At 41.5% G+C, this 22232-nt stretch overlaps 1 protein-coding gene across 1 annotated transcript in view; it reads right to left on the reverse strand.

Annotated features, from left to right (window-relative positions):
* lars1b (leucyl-tRNA synthetase 1b) overlaps positions 1 to 22232 on the reverse strand; it is a 37876-nt gene continuing 15644 nt past the window's right edge. The window contains exons 21-32 of the mRNA XM_034684234.1: positions 20574 to 20631; positions 20222 to 20285; positions 17142 to 17325; positions 16734 to 16824; positions 16411 to 16551; positions 14169 to 14309; positions 11642 to 11752; positions 9639 to 9749; positions 6139 to 6243; positions 3534 to 3629; positions 3195 to 3327; positions 1 to 1087 (exon numbers count right to left, since the gene is read on the reverse strand). Of these exons, the coding sequence (XP_034540125.1) occupies positions 882 to 1087; positions 3195 to 3327; positions 3534 to 3629; positions 6139 to 6243; positions 9639 to 9749; positions 11642 to 11752; positions 14169 to 14309; positions 16411 to 16551; positions 16734 to 16824; positions 17142 to 17325; positions 20222 to 20285; positions 20574 to 20631 (1441 nt within the window). The 3' untranslated portion in view covers positions 1 to 881. The remainder of the gene's footprint in view (positions 1088 to 3194; positions 3328 to 3533; positions 3630 to 6138; positions 6244 to 9638; positions 9750 to 11641; positions 11753 to 14168; positions 14310 to 16410; positions 16552 to 16733; positions 16825 to 17141; positions 17326 to 20221; positions 20286 to 20573; positions 20632 to 22232) is intronic.

A 22232-nucleotide genomic window follows, 5' to 3' on the forward strand; every position in this document is an offset into this window, starting at 1 on the left:
TCAAACAAAGAGGAAGAGTATTTCATCTGTTTTATTATTTCTCTGGAAAAACACAAGTCAGACCAGGAACATACGTGGCTAGAAAATTGGAAAGATGCCTGACAGGCTGACAAAACAGAAGGGAACCATATTCTACACAGCAGACACGTTAAGATCCAGCAGATATTTAAGAGTCTGCGTTGAGCTGTGTCATTATTTTATGACAGGAAGAGGATTAAAAGATGTTTGTTTACAGAGTATTTCAAATCTTTCGTGTTCTGATAGTTGCTCATTTATTGAAACAGGAAAACATGGAGATATAAGCCAAAAGAAGGGACCCAACAAAAGGTAAGCTCTGGTTTTATGGAACATATTTCTGAAGTTGCATTTTATTTTCTCCACACCATTAAAGAGTCCCATTAAAGCATAAAGAGTTTCCTCAGTGAAATAGGCTTATAAAACTCATCTCTGCTGTGTGGAGGAGCATATCTGAATACACTGACACTGTGTTCAGGGAAGGTAGAAGCAAACTTTCATGGTCCCATTTGTCTCAGATATTCCTTTAGATCACATTCAGCAGTGAAACGCAGCAGAACGATGACACCCTGTGTGTCTGTCAGATCTAATAGCATGCAAAGTGATGGAGTAAATGATGCAGACACATAATAACAAACATAAAACTTCTGAGTCTGTTTTATGACTTTTACCAAAATAACTCTCTTTGTTGTAACTTCATTATGATGCATTTAAACCTTTCATAAAGGTCACACTGCTGAATGTGTCCCCATCTGTCCCCATGTGTCCTCATGTGTCCTCATGTGTCCCCATGTGTCCTCATGTGTCCTCATGTGTCTCCATGTGTCCCCGTGTGCCTGTGTGTGTTTGAGACAGAGTGATGGTTTCTAATGGACCAGATAAAGCAGAGTGTCCCCGATGTCTACAGTGAGCCCGTTGTCCGCCAGAGTGACCCTCTTCTCCTCCAGGTTGACGTTGAACACAGATTTGGTGGAGATGGGGAGTTTGCCTTGTTCTTCGCGTCCCAGGACGGGGACCCGGCGAGGCCCCAGCACGGGGTCCTCGTACCTCATCAGCTTCACTCTGGAGAGATCTAGTGGAGGGAAATGAGAGAGTCAGAGGGGGGAGACAGATGGAGGAAGAGTGTGAGAAAAGAGAGAGAGCAGGTGCAAAGTAAGAGGGAAGGACGCAAGAATGGGATGAGATGGTGAGTGCAGAGAAGAGAAGAGGTAAGCAGGGAAGACGGAGGAGGAAGAGTACAGTAGGGGGAATACTGAGAGGCTACAGTATGGAAGAGTATTAGATTCACATGTGAAAAACATTTGCTCTGTATTCCAGAATTAACAAGATATTTATCTCAGAATTAAAAGAAAAAGATTTTCTAAATAAAAAAAAATCAGCTCTTTTTGTCTGAATTAATGAGATAGTTATCTCTCAGAATTACGTATATTTTTTTCTGGATAAATTGTTTTTGTATTTTTTTCTGAATTTGAGACAATTATTTTAGAGTAATGAAAAATATTTTCAAATTAAAAATTTGGGCTCTTTTGTTCCGAATCAACAAGTTAATTAACTCTCGGAATTATGACAATTTATTTTCTGAGTAAAACAATTCTGCATTTTTTTCTAAATTAACAACTGATTACCTCAGATTTATGAAAAGAGATTTTGGGATTTTTTTTTAAATTGCTCTTTTTTTCCACAATTACCTAGATAATTATCCCAGAGCTAAAGAAAAATATAATTTAAGAATAAAAAAGAATGAGCTTTTTTTCAGAATTAACAAGATATTTATCTCAGAATTAGAAGAAAAATATTTTCTAAATAAAAAAAATCAGCTCTTTTTTCTGAATAAATGATATAATTATCTCTCAGAATTACCTACATTTTTTTTCTGAATAATTTTTGGGGGATTTTTTTCTGAATGTATGACAATTAGTTTAGAAAAAATGAAAAAATATTTGCAAATAAAAAAAAATTTGGCTTTCTTTTCTGAATTAACAAGATAATTAACTCTCTGAATTACATCAATTTATTTTCTAAATAAAACAATTCTGCTATTTTTTTTAAAATAACAACCGATCATCTCAGATTTATGAGAAAATATTTTGGGATTTTTTAAAAAATTGTTTTTTTTTTCTCAATTAACTAGATAATTACCCCGGAGCTACAAAAAAATATTTTCAGAATAAAAAAAAATTGGCTATCTTTTTCAGAATTAACAAGATAATTATCTCTTGGAATTACATACATTTTTTTTCTGAATAAAAAAATGTGGCTCTTTTTTTTTCTCAACAACAAAATTATCTCAGAATTATGAGAATATATTTTCTTATTTAAAAAATTCTGCTCTTTTTTCAGAATTAACAATATAATTATATCTCTGAATTACATTAATGTACAGTTGTGCTCAAAAGTTTACATACCCTGGCAGAATTTGTGATTTTTTGGCCATTTTTCAGAGAAAATGAATGATAAGAGAAAAACTTATTTTTCACTCATGGTTAGTGGTTGGGTGAAGCAAAATTTTTATCAAACAACTGTGTTTACTCTTAACCATAAAGAGCAAATATCCAAGAAACCATAAATTCTGCCAGGGTATGTAAACTTATGAGCCCAACTGTATTTCCTGATTTAAAAAAAATGATTCTCTTTTGTCCCTAAATTGACGACACAATTATATCTCACAACAAAATATTTCTTGATTTAAAAAAAGGCTCTTTTTTTCTGAATTAACAAAATAACCATCTCTTAAAATTATGACAAAATAGGTTTTGATTTAAACAAATTTTGCTCCTTTTTTTTCACAATTTTCAACACGATTATCTCAGAATCAGAAGAAAATATTTTGGGATTTTACAAATGATGGCTTTTTTTTCTCCACATGTCAACAAAACTACTTCCTGAATCATCACATGAGAGCTCAACCACTTTGAAATCTGTGTTTTAGGGGTCACTGTTTTTACATTGGAGCCTCTCCATGTGCGTGAGAGCATGGTTGAGATAATGAGGGGAGACACGGGGGGGGGGGGGGTGCCAGGTTGAGTTTGGCTGCTTGACTCAAAATGTGCCTCAGTGTGTCAGGGTGTGTTGTGAAGACACACATGGAGGTATCATCAAACTCTGACCCAAAGGAAAAGAAACACTTTAATCAGGCAGCAACAATCTTCTTATGTTTGCTTTATATTCATGCTACTAACCTTTGATGAGTCTGTTGACCTTGGCGAGCCTCCGGACGATGCTGTCTCTGCTGTCTCCCTGTCGGATGTCCACCTTTGTTGAAAACAGTCCGTTGGAGGGCTGAGGGTTGACCAGGGAGACACACACTCCAGGCTGAGGAGACAGAGGAAAGACACAAGTGTTGGTGTGATGCACAACAAACTTAATGCATCAAGGACAAACAGAACTCCTGGAGAAGGGGGAAGAAGAACAATATGCAAACACGGTGAAACTGTAGGTGTTAACGCTGATTAATGTCTGACCCAGAAAGAATCTCTCGTCTCTCTCAGGAGCAGCCGACACACATCAGAGACATTTACCTCGGTTCTGAAAACACTGAACGGCTTCCCTGGGCAACAATCCTCCTTCACTTTGTCGTCGGCCTCAGAAGCAAACAGGACGTCGATCTGCTCCAGCTGAAGGGAGAGAGAGAGTGGGGATATCAGACGAGCAGGTCAGGTAGTCTACAGGTGTGTTTGGTATGCACAGTGGGAAATGATGATGGTTTAAACCAGGGTCCTGCAGGAACAAGAGACACAGGATCTCTTAGTCCTGCAGGAGCCTGTCGGGGATCAGGATTTCAGTTTGGGATCACATAAAGAAATGGGTTAGTATCATGCAAGACCCAAAAAAGTCTGCAGAAATCATGAAGCATATCTGCATCGCTCCAGCTTTCCTGTGTTCCTGGAAACATGGAATTAGATTCACGGTGTTACTTTGATGAAAGTGTGAACAGTTTTCCTCTTCTGTTGGTAAATCTGAGCTGGATTCACCTAAAGCATCCTCAAGACTTGGGTGTTAATATTTGACAGGGCTAAGCCTCTGTGCAGACAAAAGTATTAAGGGGCTTTCCAAGCTGACAACTGAACCCAGGGTTCTCTCAACTGACTTCTGCAGAAGTAGGGAAACTCCGTTTTAAAGCTTGAGCCAACCAAAATCCTGCGAACTTCATGTTGGAGCTTGAGGAACTAAGTTATCTTGTCCTGTTTGTTGCTCATATTTACAAAACTCTGCTACAGTTGAGATGCTTTTGCTGCCGCCTATATCAATACATAGGCGAACTACGTGCGTTTCGACCGGTGGACCCAGGGTCTAAATTTATTTCAGGGGTAGTTAATCTCTACTGAACGTGTCTGGTAGATTAACCGCGGTGTTTTTATTCCACCCGCCGTCCACAATAACATCACACACATCTGTGATTCAGTTGATTTCTCTTTCTTCAGTAGTCTTCTCTCAGCCCACCGTGAATGCGTCTCTCCCGGTGTTCCGGTTTTCAAAGTGACCCTGTAAACTGGAGACCTTCAGCTGAACGTGTCAGTGTTTGTGGAGTTTACACAGCTGTTGAAACACAGATTGAGTTTTAAGATTCAATATCCTCATCAGATATTTAATGATCGTCTAGAGACGTTTATGAGGGATGCATCCGGCTGAGAGTCTCCAGTTAACAGGGTCGCTGTTTAAACCAAAACACCGACCGATCTCTGCTACGGCTTTTTGAGTTCAAAAGGATTTTAAAGCCGTGTTGAAACGTCTTTGCTACTCGCGCTTATCTCCTCTCACGTTTTGATTAATTCCTTGCTTTTTCCATGTTTTTAACTGCATGCGCAAAATTTTCACTTTTTTTCAAGTTTTTTCTGCTTTTGGAACACAATTTCAAATTTGAGGAAAATGTATTTTTTCGACAGGCTCCGGGTCAGCTTTTTCGTCAAATTTTTTTTGTAAAACATTTTTTTTGTCAAATTATTTTTTTTCAACATTTTTTTTTGTCAATTTTTTTTTTTTCCAATTTTTTTCTTGTCACATTTTTTTTTTGTCAAATTTTTTCTTTCAATTTTTTTTTCAAGATTATTTTGTCAACATTTTTTTTTTTTTCAAATTTTTTTGTTTTCAAATTAAAATTTTGTTTTCAAAAATATATTCAATTTTTTTTGTAAATTTTTTTGTTGCAAATTTTTCCAAAAACTATTCACAGTCATTGTTTTTTCCATCTGTGATCTCTTGATTTCTCTTTCTTTCAGTAGTTTTTATTAGTTCTATCTTGTTTGTATGTGTGTGTACTTTTCAAAAGAAGAAGCTGTGATTCTCTTGATTTAGCAGCTTGTAACAGTAGTCTTCTCTCAGCCCACCGTGAATGCGTCTCTCCTCCCGGTGTTCCGGTTTTAAAAGTGACCCTGTAAACTGGAGACCTTCAGCTGAACGTGTCAGTGTTTGTGGAGTTTACACAGCTGTTGAAACACAGAGGGAGTTCCTGGGAATGCAAACTAGTTTAGTTTTTATTAAGATTTCAAATATCCTCATCAGATATTTAATGATCGTCTAAAGACGTTTATGAGGGATGCATCCGGCTGAGAGTCTCCAGTTAACAGGGTCGCTGTTTAAACCAAAACACCGGCCGATCTCTGTCACGGCTTTTTGAGTTCAAAAGGATTTTAAAGCCGTGTTGAAACGTCTTTGCTACTCGCGCTTATCTCCTCTCACATGTTGATTCAGTGAATCCATCTGTGATGAAATATAGCACCATCTAAAACAGCGCCAGCTGAGTCTCTTCATGCTAACAGGCTAACTGTTGTGTTGCTCATAATGATACCTGCCTGTCCGTCTGCTTCTGTGGTGTCATCTGTGATGAATGGCATTCCTCTTTTTTTTACTGCCCTCTACTGGTCTGGTGGTGTAGTGCATTTACTTTTCTTTTCCTCCATACGTCACTGGCCTGATTTACACAATCTACCTGGAACTTGGGGGCAATGGGGGCACAGGGACCTTTTAGTTCAGGGTAAAGTAGTTCTGGGGGCTGAAAGACCCCGGAACTCTTGGTGGAAATGCACCTCATTATGTTTTTTATGAGCAGCTGTGTCGCAAAACTCACAAAGCAATCATCTTTAAATGTTGTGGATATTTTAAGGAGAGTTGGATTACTGTATGTACCTCTAGAGAGTTAGTTAAGTAGACCAGGTTCTCCATCAGGACTGCCCGCTCATCAAACTCCAGCTCCAGCTCCAGCACCCTGGGGCCGTTCTTCTCCAGGTTCTCCTGCAAGACACAAAGAAGAAGCAGAATCATAAGAAGCTGCACCGGCATGAAAGGTGCACCAAATTAAAAACCCCAAACCCTCTCGAGGAATGAACGGGAGGGAAATACACGGTGAGTAATCGCTACATTTCTAAGAAGCCAGCAGTTAAACGAGGAAGAAATGCGTCATTTCATCCACCGTGAAGAAGTCATGGTTCAATTTTTAAATTCAGCATTACGCAGAAAACTCATTGTTATGCTGCGGCTGTCACCACGAGATTATCAAGGACCCAAAAATGCTTTGTGAAACAAACGTGCCAAAACAAACCATCAAACGAGGAGAGCTGGGGGAGAGAAAACAACCAGAGAGCTAAAGGAACAGCTTGAGAGAGAAAAGCCCTGAATGAACACGAGGCTAATCATGACTATTTATTAGTTTCTTTTTGTTTGATCACAGCGGAGAAACAGAAACACCTGAACCAGCTCAGGGAGCCCAACCAGGATTTAATAAGCATTAATATGCCTCTAATTATTTATTTGCAGCTTGACCTCGATCCAAGCTCGTTACAGCAGAAATTACAACACTTAAAATACATTTGGTCACCTCACTAACCAGCAATGAGTAAGAGCTGCTTTTAGATCAAACCACACACATGATGCAGATCGCAGGCTGCTTGAAATCTGATTTAATCTGAAGGAAAAGATGTGGAAATTTAAAGGTGACATATCATGCAAAATCGACTTTTTAATGGTTCTCTACCTGAAATATGTGTCCCTGTCTACAAACCCCCCGAGAATGAAAAGAATCCATTCTGCCCCTGTTCTGATTTCTCCACCTTTCTGTAAATGTGTGCTGAAACCAGCCGTTTCAGTTTTCCGTGTTTTTGTTACGTCACAACAATATCTGGTCTGTAACAGGAAGTCAGAGCTTGGAGCTTGTTCAGCCCATAGACTGTATAAAATACAACTCAACCCCTCCTCTGTTTTTCATTCCCTGCACACATGTGTGCTAACAAGGAGCTTAGGAGGGAGGCATGCTAGTTGTAGGCTGTCTTAATAAACACAAAGGTCGGTTTTACTCCCCACGTCTGCAGATTTGAAGATCTAGTGGATGATTTTTATTTTCCATAGAAAAGTGCTAGCGCTAGTTAGCATAGCTACATAGCTACATGTCGTAGCTGTAGCTGTAGCTGTAGCTGTAGCTGTGTACCAAGACACACGTCTACATACTGACAAATAAAAAAACAAGAATCTGTGACCAATCCTTCAGAAAGGTCCTGCTGCCTTTCTGGTAGAGGTCGGTTTTACTCCCCACGTCTGCAGATTTGAAGATCTAGTGGATGATTTTTTACTTTTCATGGATAAGTGCTAGCGCTAGTTAGCATAGCCACATAGCTACATGTTCGTAGCTGTGTACCAAGACACACGTCGACATACTGATAAATAAACAACAAGAAACACTAAATCTGTGACCAATGGTTCAGAAAGGTCCTGCTGCAGGCGCCTCTCCATCAGGATCAGATTCTGGATCAGATTCAGAGGGTTGAAGTAACGCGGGTCTGTGAGCAGCCGTGTATATTCAGCCAACATGTAAACATTAGATCAACGTGCTGGAGAGCCGAGGGCACATCCACTTCCTGAGGGGGCGTGGTCAGAGAGAAAACAGACTGTTCTGAGGAGGACTGAAGAAGAGGGTTTTTCAGGCATGTCAAAATCTGATTTCAAAGTGTTTTTTTGAGCATAAACTTTAAAGACATGTTTTGGGGACCTCTTAGACCAATATATGTTGATGAAAAAAGCGTGATATGTCACCTTTAAAGGACATGAGTCATGTTGTAATGGCCCTGTCACACCTTGACGATTTAGCCGGCATATAAAAAAATTGGCTGGTACACTGGCGTACGTTACATAAGTTATAGGTACATCTTGTTTATGTTAAGAGCACGCTGGTATACATCGTAGTACGGTGAGTAAGTATGCAGCATATGGATCATACGTCCGGCACACGCCTGCCATAAGTTGTAGTTAAGTTATGCGATTGTTGACACACACGTTCACACAGGTAGAGCTGTGTGTCTGCGTGTGTGAGTGTGAGAAGCCTTGGAGCCCTCACTCAGTGTCAAACAGCAGAGCCTCTGAAGCAGAAGCTGAAGCCAGCATGTTGGAGTCTGCAGGTGTTCAAAGATAAAGCTGCTGTCGTTGAATTCAATGAAGTTCAAAATGTGACGTTTTTGAAAGCACTGCAGTCAGTAAGTGTAACTTCCTGTAAAGCGCAGAGGCTGTGTTCCTGCTGGTTTCACTCCTCTGACACTCTCCACGGCTCATCATGCTCTTACAAAGAGAGACTGAAGAGTTTTTAATAACACACAGCTTTTTTAATAATAATAATAATAATAATAATGATAATACTCTATTTATATAGCACTTTGGGCAATAAAAACAAGAAGAAGTGCAAAGCAAAATGGAGCAATCAAAAAATAAAATGAAATGAAAACTAAAAAGCCTGCAAGCTTATAAAACAGACGCTTAAAAACAGTTAAAATTAAATAAAATCACACAATAAAAGCTTTCCTGTAAAAGTGTGTCTTGAGTAACGACATAAAACAAGGGACTGATTCTGCAGGTCTGATCTCCTCTGGCAGGCTGTTCCAGAGTGAAGGAGCTCTGACTGAAAGCGCCCTGTCCCCTTTGGTTTTCAGTCGGGTCCTTGGAACAGCTAACAGAGCACTGCCAGAGGATCTCAGACTGCGTCCAGGTTTGTAGGGGGATAAAAGCTCAGAGATATCACCAAAAGTGCATCTCATTTCAAAACGTAACTTGGTCGGCGTTATTACGCTGAAGCACGCTCTGCACAAGTGGACTGTACTTGGGTATAAGTTATAAATATCTATGTATGTGTCCAAATATGAAGAAAAAAGAAGATCATTTATAGTTTTAGAGGCATTTTGATACGTTGGGAAAACGCTGGTTAAATCATCAAGGTGTGACAGGGCCATAAATACAGTCCTGCAGCACAGACGTTGATAAAAACAAGACACACACTGAGGCAACATGTCAGAAGAGTGTTTTGTTTTCCTTCAGATCAATAAATCACTCTGAGAGCTGCAGACTGTGTTTGACAGAAACTTCTGGGGAATGTTAATGAAAAACTGGTTTTGGTATTCGTACAGTTTTGTCTTTTTTTTTTAAAACGCAAAAGAAAAACTGAAAACAGCTTTTGAAGAAGCAGACGCCAATCTTTCTACAGAATTACCAAACAGAGGCAGAGCTCAGAGACTAAAGAAAGAAAGAACGCTGCCTAAGAGAGGGTTTAGGTAAACAGACCAATTAGGAGGTAAACAAACAGAAGATACTGTGGGGTAGAGGATGTTGAAAAGAGGACGGTATACACTTCCTCTACTTCTTTAACTTCTTACCTTTATCATGGCCACAAACGGCATCACTCTCTTCATGTACTTCTTCAGCTCAGGCAGCGCTCCCAGCTCACTCGCTATCACTTTGTTGTCTGGGAGGACGCCGTTGTTGCTCTGGATGGACATCGATAAGTTAGAGAAAGGAAACTCAAAAGCACACATTCCAAGAGACTTTTATGTGTCCTCACTTTCTGTGCCAGGAGAAACATATTGCTGAGGTGGATGGACCACAAACCTCCAACGATAGTTATTTTTGATATCATACCTATGGAATATCTGACATACAGATCAAAGTGTATGATCAAAGTATTCTTTGATATATGGTCCCCTTTCCTAGATTATATAGGCCCTAGACTAGCAGCCATTGTGATGAAGGGGTTGGTAGATCACAGTTAGGAATATCTGTTGTGGAGTGTAGGAACTTCAAGAAGTACCTTGGCATGAGTATTGATGGTGCACTGTGCAGGATTGCTATACTTGGATACTGTCTCTGATTTATTTATTTTCCAAAATTGCTTTAGTTGTAACATCCCACGCTTTGCTTTTTCCTTTCTTTTTTCTTGCTCTTTTTTGTGTGTTTGGTTAGGTTGTCTTTGTATTGTTTGTATTGCTCTGTGTATTTTTATGTTTTCAATGCTGTCACTATAAGAAAGTGTAAAACAGACACTCTCCACTAGAGATATGATCTCCTTTATATGTGCATAAGCTTCCATTTTGACAAGTTCTGATTGTTTGCTTTATTATGTGTCTGTATTGGAAAAGTTCAATAAAAACATGTTAAAAAAAAAAAGTTAGATAAAGGAAGACTTAAAGAAAAGACAGAATAACTTAGAAGTTAACAAAGGGATGCACATTTTATAACTTGTCTCTATCTGTGGAAGTGATTTAGAGTGAGAAATGGCTGCAGGTTTTTTAGTGCAGCTGTAAGACATGGAGCATGAGTGCTGTCATTGACCGACAGTGACGTCTATTCTGCAGCTAGCTCCACTTCCAAAAGCAAACTCTCCCTCTTAAAATATGAGGATGTAATAGAGGAGGACACATTGAGCCATTTTTGACCTGTTCGGAGAAGTAGTTGTAATTATACATCCAAAGAACATGCAGCAGATCAAGGTATGAGCCGGGGATGCATCCTGGGATTAACTGGAGTGGCACAGCTCAACAGGCTGAAGAAGAACTGGTGCTCAATTGAGAACAATTGAGGTAAAGAGGAGGGGTTTGAGCCTCCTCGCCAACAGCTATGTGTTCCTGCCTGTCAATCAAGTCAGTCATGTCGTTATTTGGTCAAAAACTCGTAATCTTAATATCTTCTGAACTGTCACGTTAGAAAAATATTCACCCCCGTACAGCGTGTGCCTATAGAGAAACTAGCAACGTAGAGCCAAGCCGTTTTTTGAACCAGGCTGTAAACATGTTTATTAATGCTGTAAAGATTGTCTTCTTTGAATGGGTGTGTATGTGGTTTCCTGTGTTTCTGCAGCCAGCCTCCAGTGGACGCTCGATGAACTGCAGTTTCTAACACTTCCGCATGGGCTTCATATTTTAAGACCGGAGGTTGCTGCTTGATCCGAACCAGCGCGAGCACCAGTGCGAAACTATAACCAGGTTGGTAGCTGGTTGAAAAGGGGTAGTACAGGGTCCTAACCCCGCACCCCAGAACCTGAATGACCCATGGGCAGCTTTTCAAGAAGAGAGGAACGCCTCAGCAGATTATAAGTCGACTTTGAAGCCAGGCTGTAATTTGTCTCAGGGTCACATGATGAGTAATTGAGACATTGTGTTGTGTGACATGTGTTGTTGTGGTATACCCACCACTGTCCTCAGCTTTTGTTTCAAAACATTGTTTGAGATGAAGAAATGATCTTTGCATGCTTCTACTTAAACGCCCTACTTTCATGATATAACCTCACTGTAGCATCAACTTTTTAAATCGTCCATTAATTCCACCCTTAAGTCAAATATCCCTGACTTGTTGTGAGCAGTATATGTGTGAGTTTGTTTCTCACCTTGTAGTGTTTCCCTAGCAGGGATAAGGCACTGTGCTGCCATGGAGGGTAGCTCTTGGCAACATAGATGCTGCAGTGGGAGGGCTTGGCTGGGGGTTTTGAGTCACCTTTCTGTGGGAGAGAAGAAAACAACATGAAATAAAAGAGCAGTTCAGACTCATCTCACTCGTCCGTACGGGCAGGTACCCGGGGCTCTGATGGGTTTTTAATTCATCCGCTTCACTGACGGCATATATTTCGGGGGCGGGTGACCTAAATGTGAGGTTGGATTATGTATTTTGTGTATGTGTGTCATCTTCTAAGATGAAGATAGGGATCTGTTCACTTATTCCATGAGACAGCTGTCATGTCTGCTCAAGTCTTGTTCTGTGTGCATGCCTGTACGTACATTCCCACAGATGAGTCTGGAAGGGAATGTAGAGACACCATCAATTAAACATTACTAAATTAATTAAAGCTGCTGCTCAGATTGTGAAAGAGAAAACCTTTACATGAACCAAAAACAAAGAGTAGAGTGTAAAGACATCATCTTCTTTCTTTCCTTCCATCCCTCCATCTTGCCCCCATCACATTTTCAGCAGATCAATAGCAGCAGTCAGGAGGCCTGTGATATCGGCTGTCTCCAGTCTTGTCAATACTTTCTTTGCTTTCCTCTCAGCTGCCGACAGCCACTTATTGAAGTGCCGAAGTAACGGTTAACTCACAATGGGCTGGCTTTCCTGCTGGGAACAGACTTCAGACTTCTGCCTGGAGTGTATCTTGGGTAGTCGAGATGACTTCATTTAAACAGTCCAATATCAGAGATCATGTGTTTGCCTGGACTATCCTCTCCCCTGTACCCCTGAACCCTCAGTGTGCAAGATAACAGAGCAAAGAAGAAGGGAGACGACTTTAATGATCTACAACAGCTGGATTTAACTTCATGAAAAGGGCCTACTTACTTTACAAGGTGTGTATAACTGCGCTTTGGTGATTTTTAATATGATTTTTCAAATGCTGTCTTAAAATTCTCTAAAAATAGTATGGGAGGTTGAGCCTTCAGCTATCAGGCACTTCTCCTTTGGAATCATCTACCATTTAACTCTCCCTCTATTTCTATTTGTATCTTAAAGAGCTCATAGTGCCCTATTACCCCTCTAGAACTCTACGCTCCCAACATGCAGTCCTGCTCGTTGTACCTAAACTCCCTAAAAGTAGTATGGGAGGTCGAGCCTTCAGTTATCAGGCACCTCTCCTTTGGAATCATCTACCAGTCAGGGTCTGGGAGGCAGACACCCTCTCTACTTTTAAGAGTAGGCTTCAAACTTTCCTTTTTGATAAAGCTTATAGTTAGAGCTGGATCAGGCTTGGACCAGGTCTTAGTTATGCTGCTATTGGCTTAGACTGACACACTGGGATCCTGTCTTTCCCTCTCTCTCCTCTCTCTGCCTGTCTCTTCCTTTAACTCTTCCTGTCCCATTAAAGTTACTAACCATAGACCTTTCTGGAGTCCCTGAGCTCCCTTGTCTCGTAGGTTCCTCTGGATCTCTGCCGTAGATTCCCTTATTGGGTCTGTTATTCATTCTTTCGTTCTTCCTTTCTTTTTACTTCTTTATCTTTCTTTCTTTCTTTCTTTCTTTCTTTCTTTCTTTCTTTCTTTCCATCTTTCTCCATCCTTTATGTCTCCTTTTCTTATCCCGTCCTTTCCTTCTGTCATTCTTTCACCATTTATTCTCCTCTTTTTCTTTCTTCTGGTCTCCCTCTCTTTTCTCTTTTCTTAGACCTTTCTGGAGTCCCTGAGCTCCCTTGTCCCTTAGGTTCCTCTGGATCTCTGCTGCTGTGGACGTGCCAGACTCCAGCTGCTACAACTACTACTATCCGTCTCCCCACTATCATCTCTCTCTCTCTTCATCTCCCTCTATCCCTCTCTCCAACACGGTCTCAGCAGATGTGTCTGGTCCTGTTGGAGGTTTCTGCCTGTTAAAGGAAGTTTGTCCTTGCCACTGTAACTTGCTAAATGCTTCAAAGTGCTCTGCTCATGGTGGATTAAGATGAGATCAGACTGAGTCCTGTCTGTTAGATGGGACTGGATCTGATCCGGTCTTGATGTTGGGTCTTTGTTAATAATAGGACATAGAGTACAGTCTAGACCTGCTCTGGTTGGAAAGAGTTTTGGATAACGTTTGCTGCCGAGCACCCCTCTTCAAAAACACTGAACTATCCCTTTAAACACTAAGCTTTCTTTCAGCCTGATATTTTCACGCTTCCTTTTTTACTGTTTTAGTCATTTTCTGCCTCACTGTGCTCCCCATCACACAAACACCACCACACTGTTAAACAACACCTGAGGGAGAAAGACCAAGAACACAAGACTGCCTCCGATTTAATTACCACACCTGCTGTACCTTCAGATGAGTGCGTTACTTCATTCAAACTATTCAAAGAAGAAAACAATCAATACTGGAATCAATATTCGTTTTCAAAATTACAGAAAAAAAAGCATGAATAGCAGTGAAGCATGTGAAACAATACGGGCGCTTTGTCCTACTTTGCTTTTTGGCGGCTGCATGTACGCTTTCAGTCTCAGACGGAGGTCATGCGCCGTCTCCATCAGGTACTGAGAGGAGCGGATCAGGATCTCGTCAACAGGACCAGCCACAGGCCAGGATGCTGTCCTCAGAGAACCAGCCTATCAAAAGAGAGTGAGGGAGGAAAAACAGAAAGGTGGAGGAGTGACGTTAGGGGATTGGAGTTGGTGTTTTTGAAGTGTTCTGTGAAGAGCAGGCACATAAAAACACAGAAACAACAAACATTTAAGGACCACAGGAGCTTTTGAATCCTATTAACTACACAGCCAGGGGTCAAACCATTCTCCACACCACACACCAAATCAAGTGTGTGAGACCCCAGACTGCTGCTGCACACCTCTACGTCCACTGAGTGCCTCTTAGCTCTTTAGCTGCCGTGGTGCCGTACACATGACTGGAGTTTTGGGGGCTTTTGTTGTTGCTAAGCGACAACTACAAAAAAAAAAGAAAAAAGAACCGGTGCAGCAGCGCTCGTTCATATTCATAAATTCGAGTGTTAAAAATATTTCTGGCTCTCCGTGCTGTTTGGAGTGTACGACAGTGTGTGCATTCCTGGTTTGCTGATGAGAGAAAGAGGCCCCTTGTGTGAAAACGGGCTCACGCTGAAAATGTTCAGCAGCGAGGGGAATTAGTGCGTGAGGAGCTTTTTCACACAACGAAACGAGCAGCGGGACCAGAACCACGGCAGCCAGGCACGCAGTATTTATATCTCATGTCGTGTTTCAATGTCTTTCTCTATTTCATATCTTAAAGAGCTCAGAGTGCTCTATTACCCCTCTAGAACATGAGGTTCCCAACATGCAGGCCTGCTCATCTAACTTAAAGTCTCTAAAAGTAGTATGGGAGGTAGAGCCTTCAGTTATCAGGTCCCGCTTCTTTGGAATCATCTACCAGTCAGGGTCCAGGAGGCAGACACCCTCTCTACTTTTAAGAGTAGGCTTCAAACTTTCCTTTATGATAAAGCTTATAGTTAGAGCTGGATCAGGCTTGGACCAGCTCTTAGTTATGCTGCTATGGGCTTACACTGCTGGGGGAACTGACACACTGGGATCCTGATGATTTTTAATATGATTTTAACACATGCTGTCTTGAAAAGTCTTTAAAAAATAGTATGGGAGGTTGAGCCTTCCGCTATCAGGCACTTCTCCTTTGGAATCATTTACCATTTACTATTTCTCTATTTTTGTTTTGTATCTTAAATATTTCAGAGTGCCTGATTAACCCTCTAGAACCTTACACTCCAACATGCAGGCCTACTCATTGTACCTAAAGTCTCTAAAAGTAGTATGGGAGGTCAAGCCTTCAGTTATCAGGCCCCTCTCCTTTGGAATCATCTACCAGTCAGGGTCCGGAAGGCAGACACCCTCTCTACTTTTAAGAGTAGGCTTCAAACTTTCCTTTTTGATAAAGCTTATAGTTAGAGCTGGATCAGGCTTGGACCAGGTCTTAGTTATGCTGCGAAAGGCTTAGACTGACACACTGGGATCCTGTCTTTCCCTCTCTCTCCTCTCTCTGCCTGTATCTTACTTTAACTCTTCCTGTCCCATTAAAGTTACTAACCATAGACCTCTCTGGAGTCCCTGAGCTCCCTTGTCTCTTAGGTTCCTCTGGATCTCTGCCGTAGATTCCCTTATTGGGTTAAGTTAGAGCTGGATCAGGCTTGGGCCAGCTCTTAGTTATGCTGCTAAAGGCTTAGACTGACACACTGGGATCCTGTCTCTCTGCCTGTCACTTACTTTAACTCTTCCTGTCCCATTAAAGTAACTAACCATAGACCCCTCTGGAGTCCTTGAGCTCTCTCTCTCCGTCTCTCCACTATCATCTCTCTCTCTCTCTCTCTCTCTCTCCCTCTCTCCAACACGGTCTCAGCAGATGTGTGTCTAACATGAGTCTGGTCCTGCTGGAGGTTTCTGCCTGTTAAAGGAAGTTTGTCCTTGTCACTGTAATTTGCTAAATGCTGCAAAGTGCTCTGCTCATGGTGGATTAAGATGAGATCAGACTGAGTCCTGTCTGTAAGATGGGACTGGATCTGATCCTGTCTTGATGTTGGGTCTTTGTTAATTATAGAACATAGAGTACAGTCTAGACCTGCTCAGTTTGGAAAGAGTCCTCAGATAACATTTGTTGTGATTTGGCGCTTTATAAATAAAGTTTGATTGATATTGAAGCTTGATGTTGGATGGTGAAAATGAAGAATCTTACCTTTCCCAGCAGACTCCATGTGTATTCACAAAGATGTGGGCAGATGGGGGCCAGCAGAAGTGTTTGCCTCTCGATGAACTGGAAGACGAGGTCTCTGTGCATGCCCTCAATCGCCAGCTCACGATACTTATCTTTGGCCGCCTGCAGACACACAGAAATACATTCGAAATGTTTAAAATCATCCTGTGATTTTGAAACTATCCAGGCCACCCCTGCATGTTCAAGACATCTGAATCCCCTTTCATGAGATGTTTTAACTCCTGTTTCATCTGTCGTTGATGCTGCGTAAGTATGAAAAGAGTTGATGATTTGCAAAGTCTTACCTGGAACTCAAAGAAGCCACTCTTCAGAGCCTCTTTGTACATCATCCTGTCGTAATGTTGCTCTGTCTTCAAGATGCCGGCGTTTATCTCGCTAGACGGGACAGGACACAAAATACTTACAATCTGTCTGCTGACCATTAAGTTGTCAGCACGGAGAATTACAGGGTGAAAAAGGTCAAGACTTTCTGAGGGGAACTATTAAACCTGTGAAGGACTGGCTGTCTGCTTTTATTTCTTTCCTTCTGGTGCCAAAATGTGTCAAACAAGTGCTACAAAATATGGAGAAGCATCAAATTTAAGTTTTTCCTTACATCACAAGTAGTTTGAAAACTGATCTATGAGTTTAGTTACAGATTCTTAATATGTATGCTCCACTCCCACTCCGTCTTAACGGATTCCTTTATCTACCTCGCAAAGACTCGGTCATTGAAAGTGCCCGCAGGCCCCGTCCTCAGGTTGTTCTGGTTGGCGATCATCTCCTTCACCCACTCCACCCACGTGTAGAGGCGGAGGATTCCTGCATCGGCCATGGTCTCTACAAAGTTGGCGTCCTCCACTGTGTCCCCTGCATCGGCGAGAGCAAGACGCATACCTGGGAGAGGGGAGGAAGAGGTTTGATTAAACAGAAGCAACAACAGAACAGATTCAATTTAACTAAAACCCTACTTTCATCAAAGCCTTTAGGTGCATTTCGACCAAGAGTTCCAGGGTCTTTTAGCCCCCAGAACTACTTTACCCTGAACTGTTTTAGATGGTGCTATATTTCATCACAGATGGATTCACTGAATCAACACATGAGAGGAGATAAGAGCGAGTAGCAAAGACGTTTCAACACGGCTTTAAAATCCTTTAGAACTCAAAAAGCCGTGGCAGAGATCGGCTGGTGTTTTGGTTTAAACTGCGACCCTGTTAACTGGAGACTCTCAGCCGGATGCATCCCTCATAAACGTCTTTAGACGATCATTAAATATCTGATGAGGATATTTTGAAATCTTAATAAAAACTAAACTAGTTTGCATTCCCAGGAACTCCCTCTGTGTTTCAACAGCTGTGTAAACTCCACAAACACTGACACGTTCAGCTGAAGGTCTCCAGTTTACAGGGTCACTTTTAAAACCGTAACACCGGGAGGAGAGACGCATTCACGGTGGGCTGAGAGAGGACTACTGTTACAAGCTGCTAAATCAAGAGAATCACAGCTTCTTCTTTTGAAAAGTACACACACATACAAAAAAGATAGAACAAATAAAAACTAATGAAAGAAAGAGAAATCAAGTGAATCACAGATGTGTGTGATGTTATTGTGGACGGCGGGCGGAATAAAAACACTGCGGTTAATTCTAACAATCAGACATGTTCAGCATTGCAGGCCCCGCCCCCCAAAAGCCCCGAGACCTTTGAAAAGTACTACCGCCCTAGCAGGGGCTTTTTAGGGGGGAGATTATCTACCCCTGAACTAAATTTAGACCCTGGGTCCACCGGTCAAAACACATGTGGTTCAGGGGTAAAGTTCCTCTGGTCGAAAAACGCCTTTTGTCATTGAAGTCCAATTATGTGTCCCAACATTGAACTGAGTGCTTCTTTATGTTTCTCAAAATACAATCTCAACAACCAGGTAAAGTTTCGAGGCTCTGCAGAAACTTCCACTGCCTGAGCCAACATCAAATACCCAGCAGACATCAGTCCAAGCTCTTACAGGCTCTTACAGGGAGCCGGCTTAATATGTCTATTTGCTGTCAGTTCTTTACTCTCAGAGCAGGGCATCTTCTAAAAAACAACAGGCACATTTATCTATTATTCAGTTTGCCCACAACATAAAAACGGGGGGTAACAATAACAACCAACAAAAGAGAAAGACAACAACAGAGTGGATGTATCGACTTATCCTGAGGTAAACTGGAGGCAGGAGGGGGTTCAAGAGTTCATGCATGAACCAGACGCAGCAAAACGACACAAACAGACATGAGGAACACAAGACTCACATACTCCAAAGTGGATTAATCAAACTATTTGACTGAAACAGTCAGAGTTTAGGTCTTAAATTGCTTTTAATTGCACGTTCTGATGCTGGCTGTAAATCAAGGCTCTCTCTCGGGCTCCTCCGAGGAATCCTGTCTTTCCTACAACTTCCTGTTTGAATTTAAAAACTATACTTCTTTCTTTATATCTTGTTGGAGTCATGTACCAGTCAGGGTCCAGGAGGCAGACACCCTCTCTACTTTTAAGAGTAGGCTTCAAACTTTCCTTTCTGATAAAGCTTATAGTTAGAGCTGGATCAGGCTTGGACCAGGTCTTAGTTATGCTGCTATAGGCTTAGACTGACACACTGGGATCCCCTCTGTCTGCCTGTCTCTTACTTTAACTCTCCCTGTCCCATTAAAGTTACTAACCATAGACCTTTCTGGAGTCCCTGAGCTCCCTTGTCTCGTAGGTTCCTCTGGATCTCTGCTGCTGTGGACGTGTCAGACTCCAGCTGCTACAACTACTACTATCCATCTCATCACTATCATCTCTCTCTCTCTTCATCTCCGCCTAACTTGCTTAATGCTGCAAATTCAACTTCTAACAGTACTCTCTAAAAATTATGTGGCAGGTCGAGCCTTCAGTTATCAGGCACCTGTCCTTTGGAATCATCTACCAGTCAGGGTCTGGGAGGCAGACGTCTTCTCTGAGCTTTATTAAAAAGGAAAGTTTGAAGCCTGCTCTTCAAAGTATAGTTAGGGCTGGCTCAGGCTTGGACCAGCTCTTAGTTATGCTGCTATAGGCTTAGACTGCTGAGGAACTGACACACTGGGATCCTGTTATTGACCCTCTCCCCACCATCACTTACTTTAACTCTTCCTGTCCCATTAAAGTTACTAACCATAGACCTTTCTGGAGTCCCTGAGCTCCCTTGTGTCGTAGGTTCCTCTGGATCTCTGCTGCTGTGGACTACCAGACTCCAGCTGCTACAACTACTATCCGTCTCTCCACTATCATCTCTCTCTCTCTTCATCTCCCTCTATCCCTCTCTCCAACTCAGTCTCAGCAGATGTGTGTCTAACATGAGTCTGGTCCTGCTGGAGGTTTCTGCCTGTTAAAGGAAGTTTGTCCTTGCCACTGTAACTTGCTAAATGCTGCAAAGTGCTCTGCTCATGGTGGATTAAGATGAGATCAGGCTGAGTCCTGTCTGTAAGATGGGACTGGATCTGATCCGGTCTTGATGTTGGGTCTTTCTTAACAAAAGATCATAGAGTACATATGATCGATCGGGCGATAACTCCATAAAGCTGTCTGGTATTAATGAGCTGCTTCTAGTAGACGAATCTCAGTCTTACTGGCTGCTAATTGGCCAGTGGGATAAAAGATGCTTATGATCCAATCAAGGTTGATGACCCATGCTGGATGAAAACACATTGTGATCCGTTCTAGATGAACACCTGATGGGTTTCTCTCCTGTCCCAATAAAACATGACAGAGATCTCACAAGAGGAGGAGGGGGAGCGTACCGTCTGCTGAGAACTTCTCGATGGCCTGTGTGAGCGTGAGGAAGTTTCCAGTTGATTTAGACATCTGGTTAAAAAAGAAAAAACAGATGTTAGCTGTTTTCAAAATACGCCTACATGCACAAATCTCTTACAGAGCACAACCAGGAGGTCAGACTGTGTGTCTGCTCTGCAAATCAACAACAAGTGCAGAAATTAAAATGACAGCTTCAAACACGAGGCAATTACTGGCTTATTTGTATTACAGAAGGTTTGCTACAAAGCTGACGACGGTGTTACTTAGCGTGAAAGTCGTGTTTAATAATGGATTCTCTAATATCCACTGACAAATGCCAGAATTAAATATTTGACAAACCTTTTCAGAGTTGAGGAGGAGATGTCCGTTGGCTCGCACCGCCTGAGGCCACTTCCCGCTGAGGACAGAGAGAAAGGAAACATTCATGTGAGCACGAAAGTAACCATTATTTATAAAATCCACCTGACTTTTTGAATGTCTAAGGTGGCTGTCAGATACGACAAAGGCTGTTCAAGCTCACAGAAGAAGAAGAAGAAGTCAAACTGAGGCGGTTTGCTGAGAAAGTCCCTGAACTGAAACAGCTTCAGTAGACTACATGACGCATGGTGTGTGCTCTCCTGTGGATTCGTACTACCTTTAGTTTTGCACTGAAGTGTCTGGGTATGTACTCTACCTGTCAAAAGTTTGGACACACCTTCTCATTCAAGGCTTCTTATTTATTTTAGTTATTTTCAACATTGTAGATTAATACTGAAGACATCAAAACTATGAAATAATCTGGTTTTACTATAATCTGGATTACAACAGTAGTCAAATAGGGCTATCCATTGTGTAAGGCAGCTTTATTTGTATAGCGCATTTCATACATGAGGGCAACTCAATGTGCTTTACATTAAAACATTAAAAGCATTGGAGACATTCAGAAAAGAACACAATTAAAATAACAAATATAATAAAACAGAAAAGAAAAGGAAAATTAGAAATATATTAAAAATGACATTAAAATTTTAATTTAAAGGTGACATATCACGCTTTTTTCATCAATATATATTGGTCTAAGAGGTCCTCAAAACATGTCTTTAAAGTTTATGCTCAAAAAAACACTTTGAAATCAGATTTTGGTCTGCCTGAAAAGCCCTCTTCTTCAGCAGTCCTCAGAACACTCTGTTTTCCCTCTGACCACGCCCCCTCAGGAAGTGGATGTGCCTCGGCTCTCCAGCACGTTGATCTAATGTTTACATGTTGGCTGAATATACACGGCTGCTCAGAGATCGCGTTACTTCAATCCTCTGAATCTGATCCAGAATCTGATCCTGACGGAAAGGCGCCTGTAGCAGGACCTTTCTGAAGGATTGGTCACAGATTTAGTGTTTCTTGTTGTTTTATTTATCAGTATGTAGACGTGTGTCTTGGTACACAGCTACGAACATGTAGCTATGTGGCTATGCTAACTAGCGCTAGCACTTATCCATGATAAATAAAAATCATCCACTACATCTTCAAATCTGCAGACGTGGGGAGTAAAACCGACCTCTGTGTTTATTAAGACAGCCTACAACTAGCATGCCTCCCTCCTAAGCTCCTTGTTAGCACATGTGTGCAGGGAATGAAAAACGGAGGAGGGATTCAGTATTATTTTATACAGTCTATGGGCTGAACAAGCTCCGAACTCTGACTCCGTGACAGACCGGATATTGTTGTTACGTAACAAAAACACGGAAGACTGAAACGGCTCGTTTCACACACATTTACAGAAAGGTGGAGAAATCAGAACAGGGCCAGAATGGATTTTTTTCATTCTCGGGGGGTTTGTAGACATGCCAGGGACACATATTTCAGGTAAAGAACCATTAAAAAGTCAATTTTGCATGATATGTCACCTTTAAAGTGAGTTAAAATAATCTAAGATAGGAAGGCAGTGGCAAATAAAAAAGTCTTAGTCTGTGATTTAAAAGAGGTGAGAGTTGGAGCAGACCTGCAGCTTTCAGGGAGTGTGTT

Source organism: Notolabrus celidotus, chromosome 5, assembly GCF_009762535.1.
Source record: "Notolabrus celidotus isolate fNotCel1 chromosome 5, fNotCel1.pri, whole genome shotgun sequence".
Classification (NCBI taxonomy): Eukaryota; Metazoa; Chordata; class Actinopteri; order Labriformes; family Labridae; genus Notolabrus; species Notolabrus celidotus.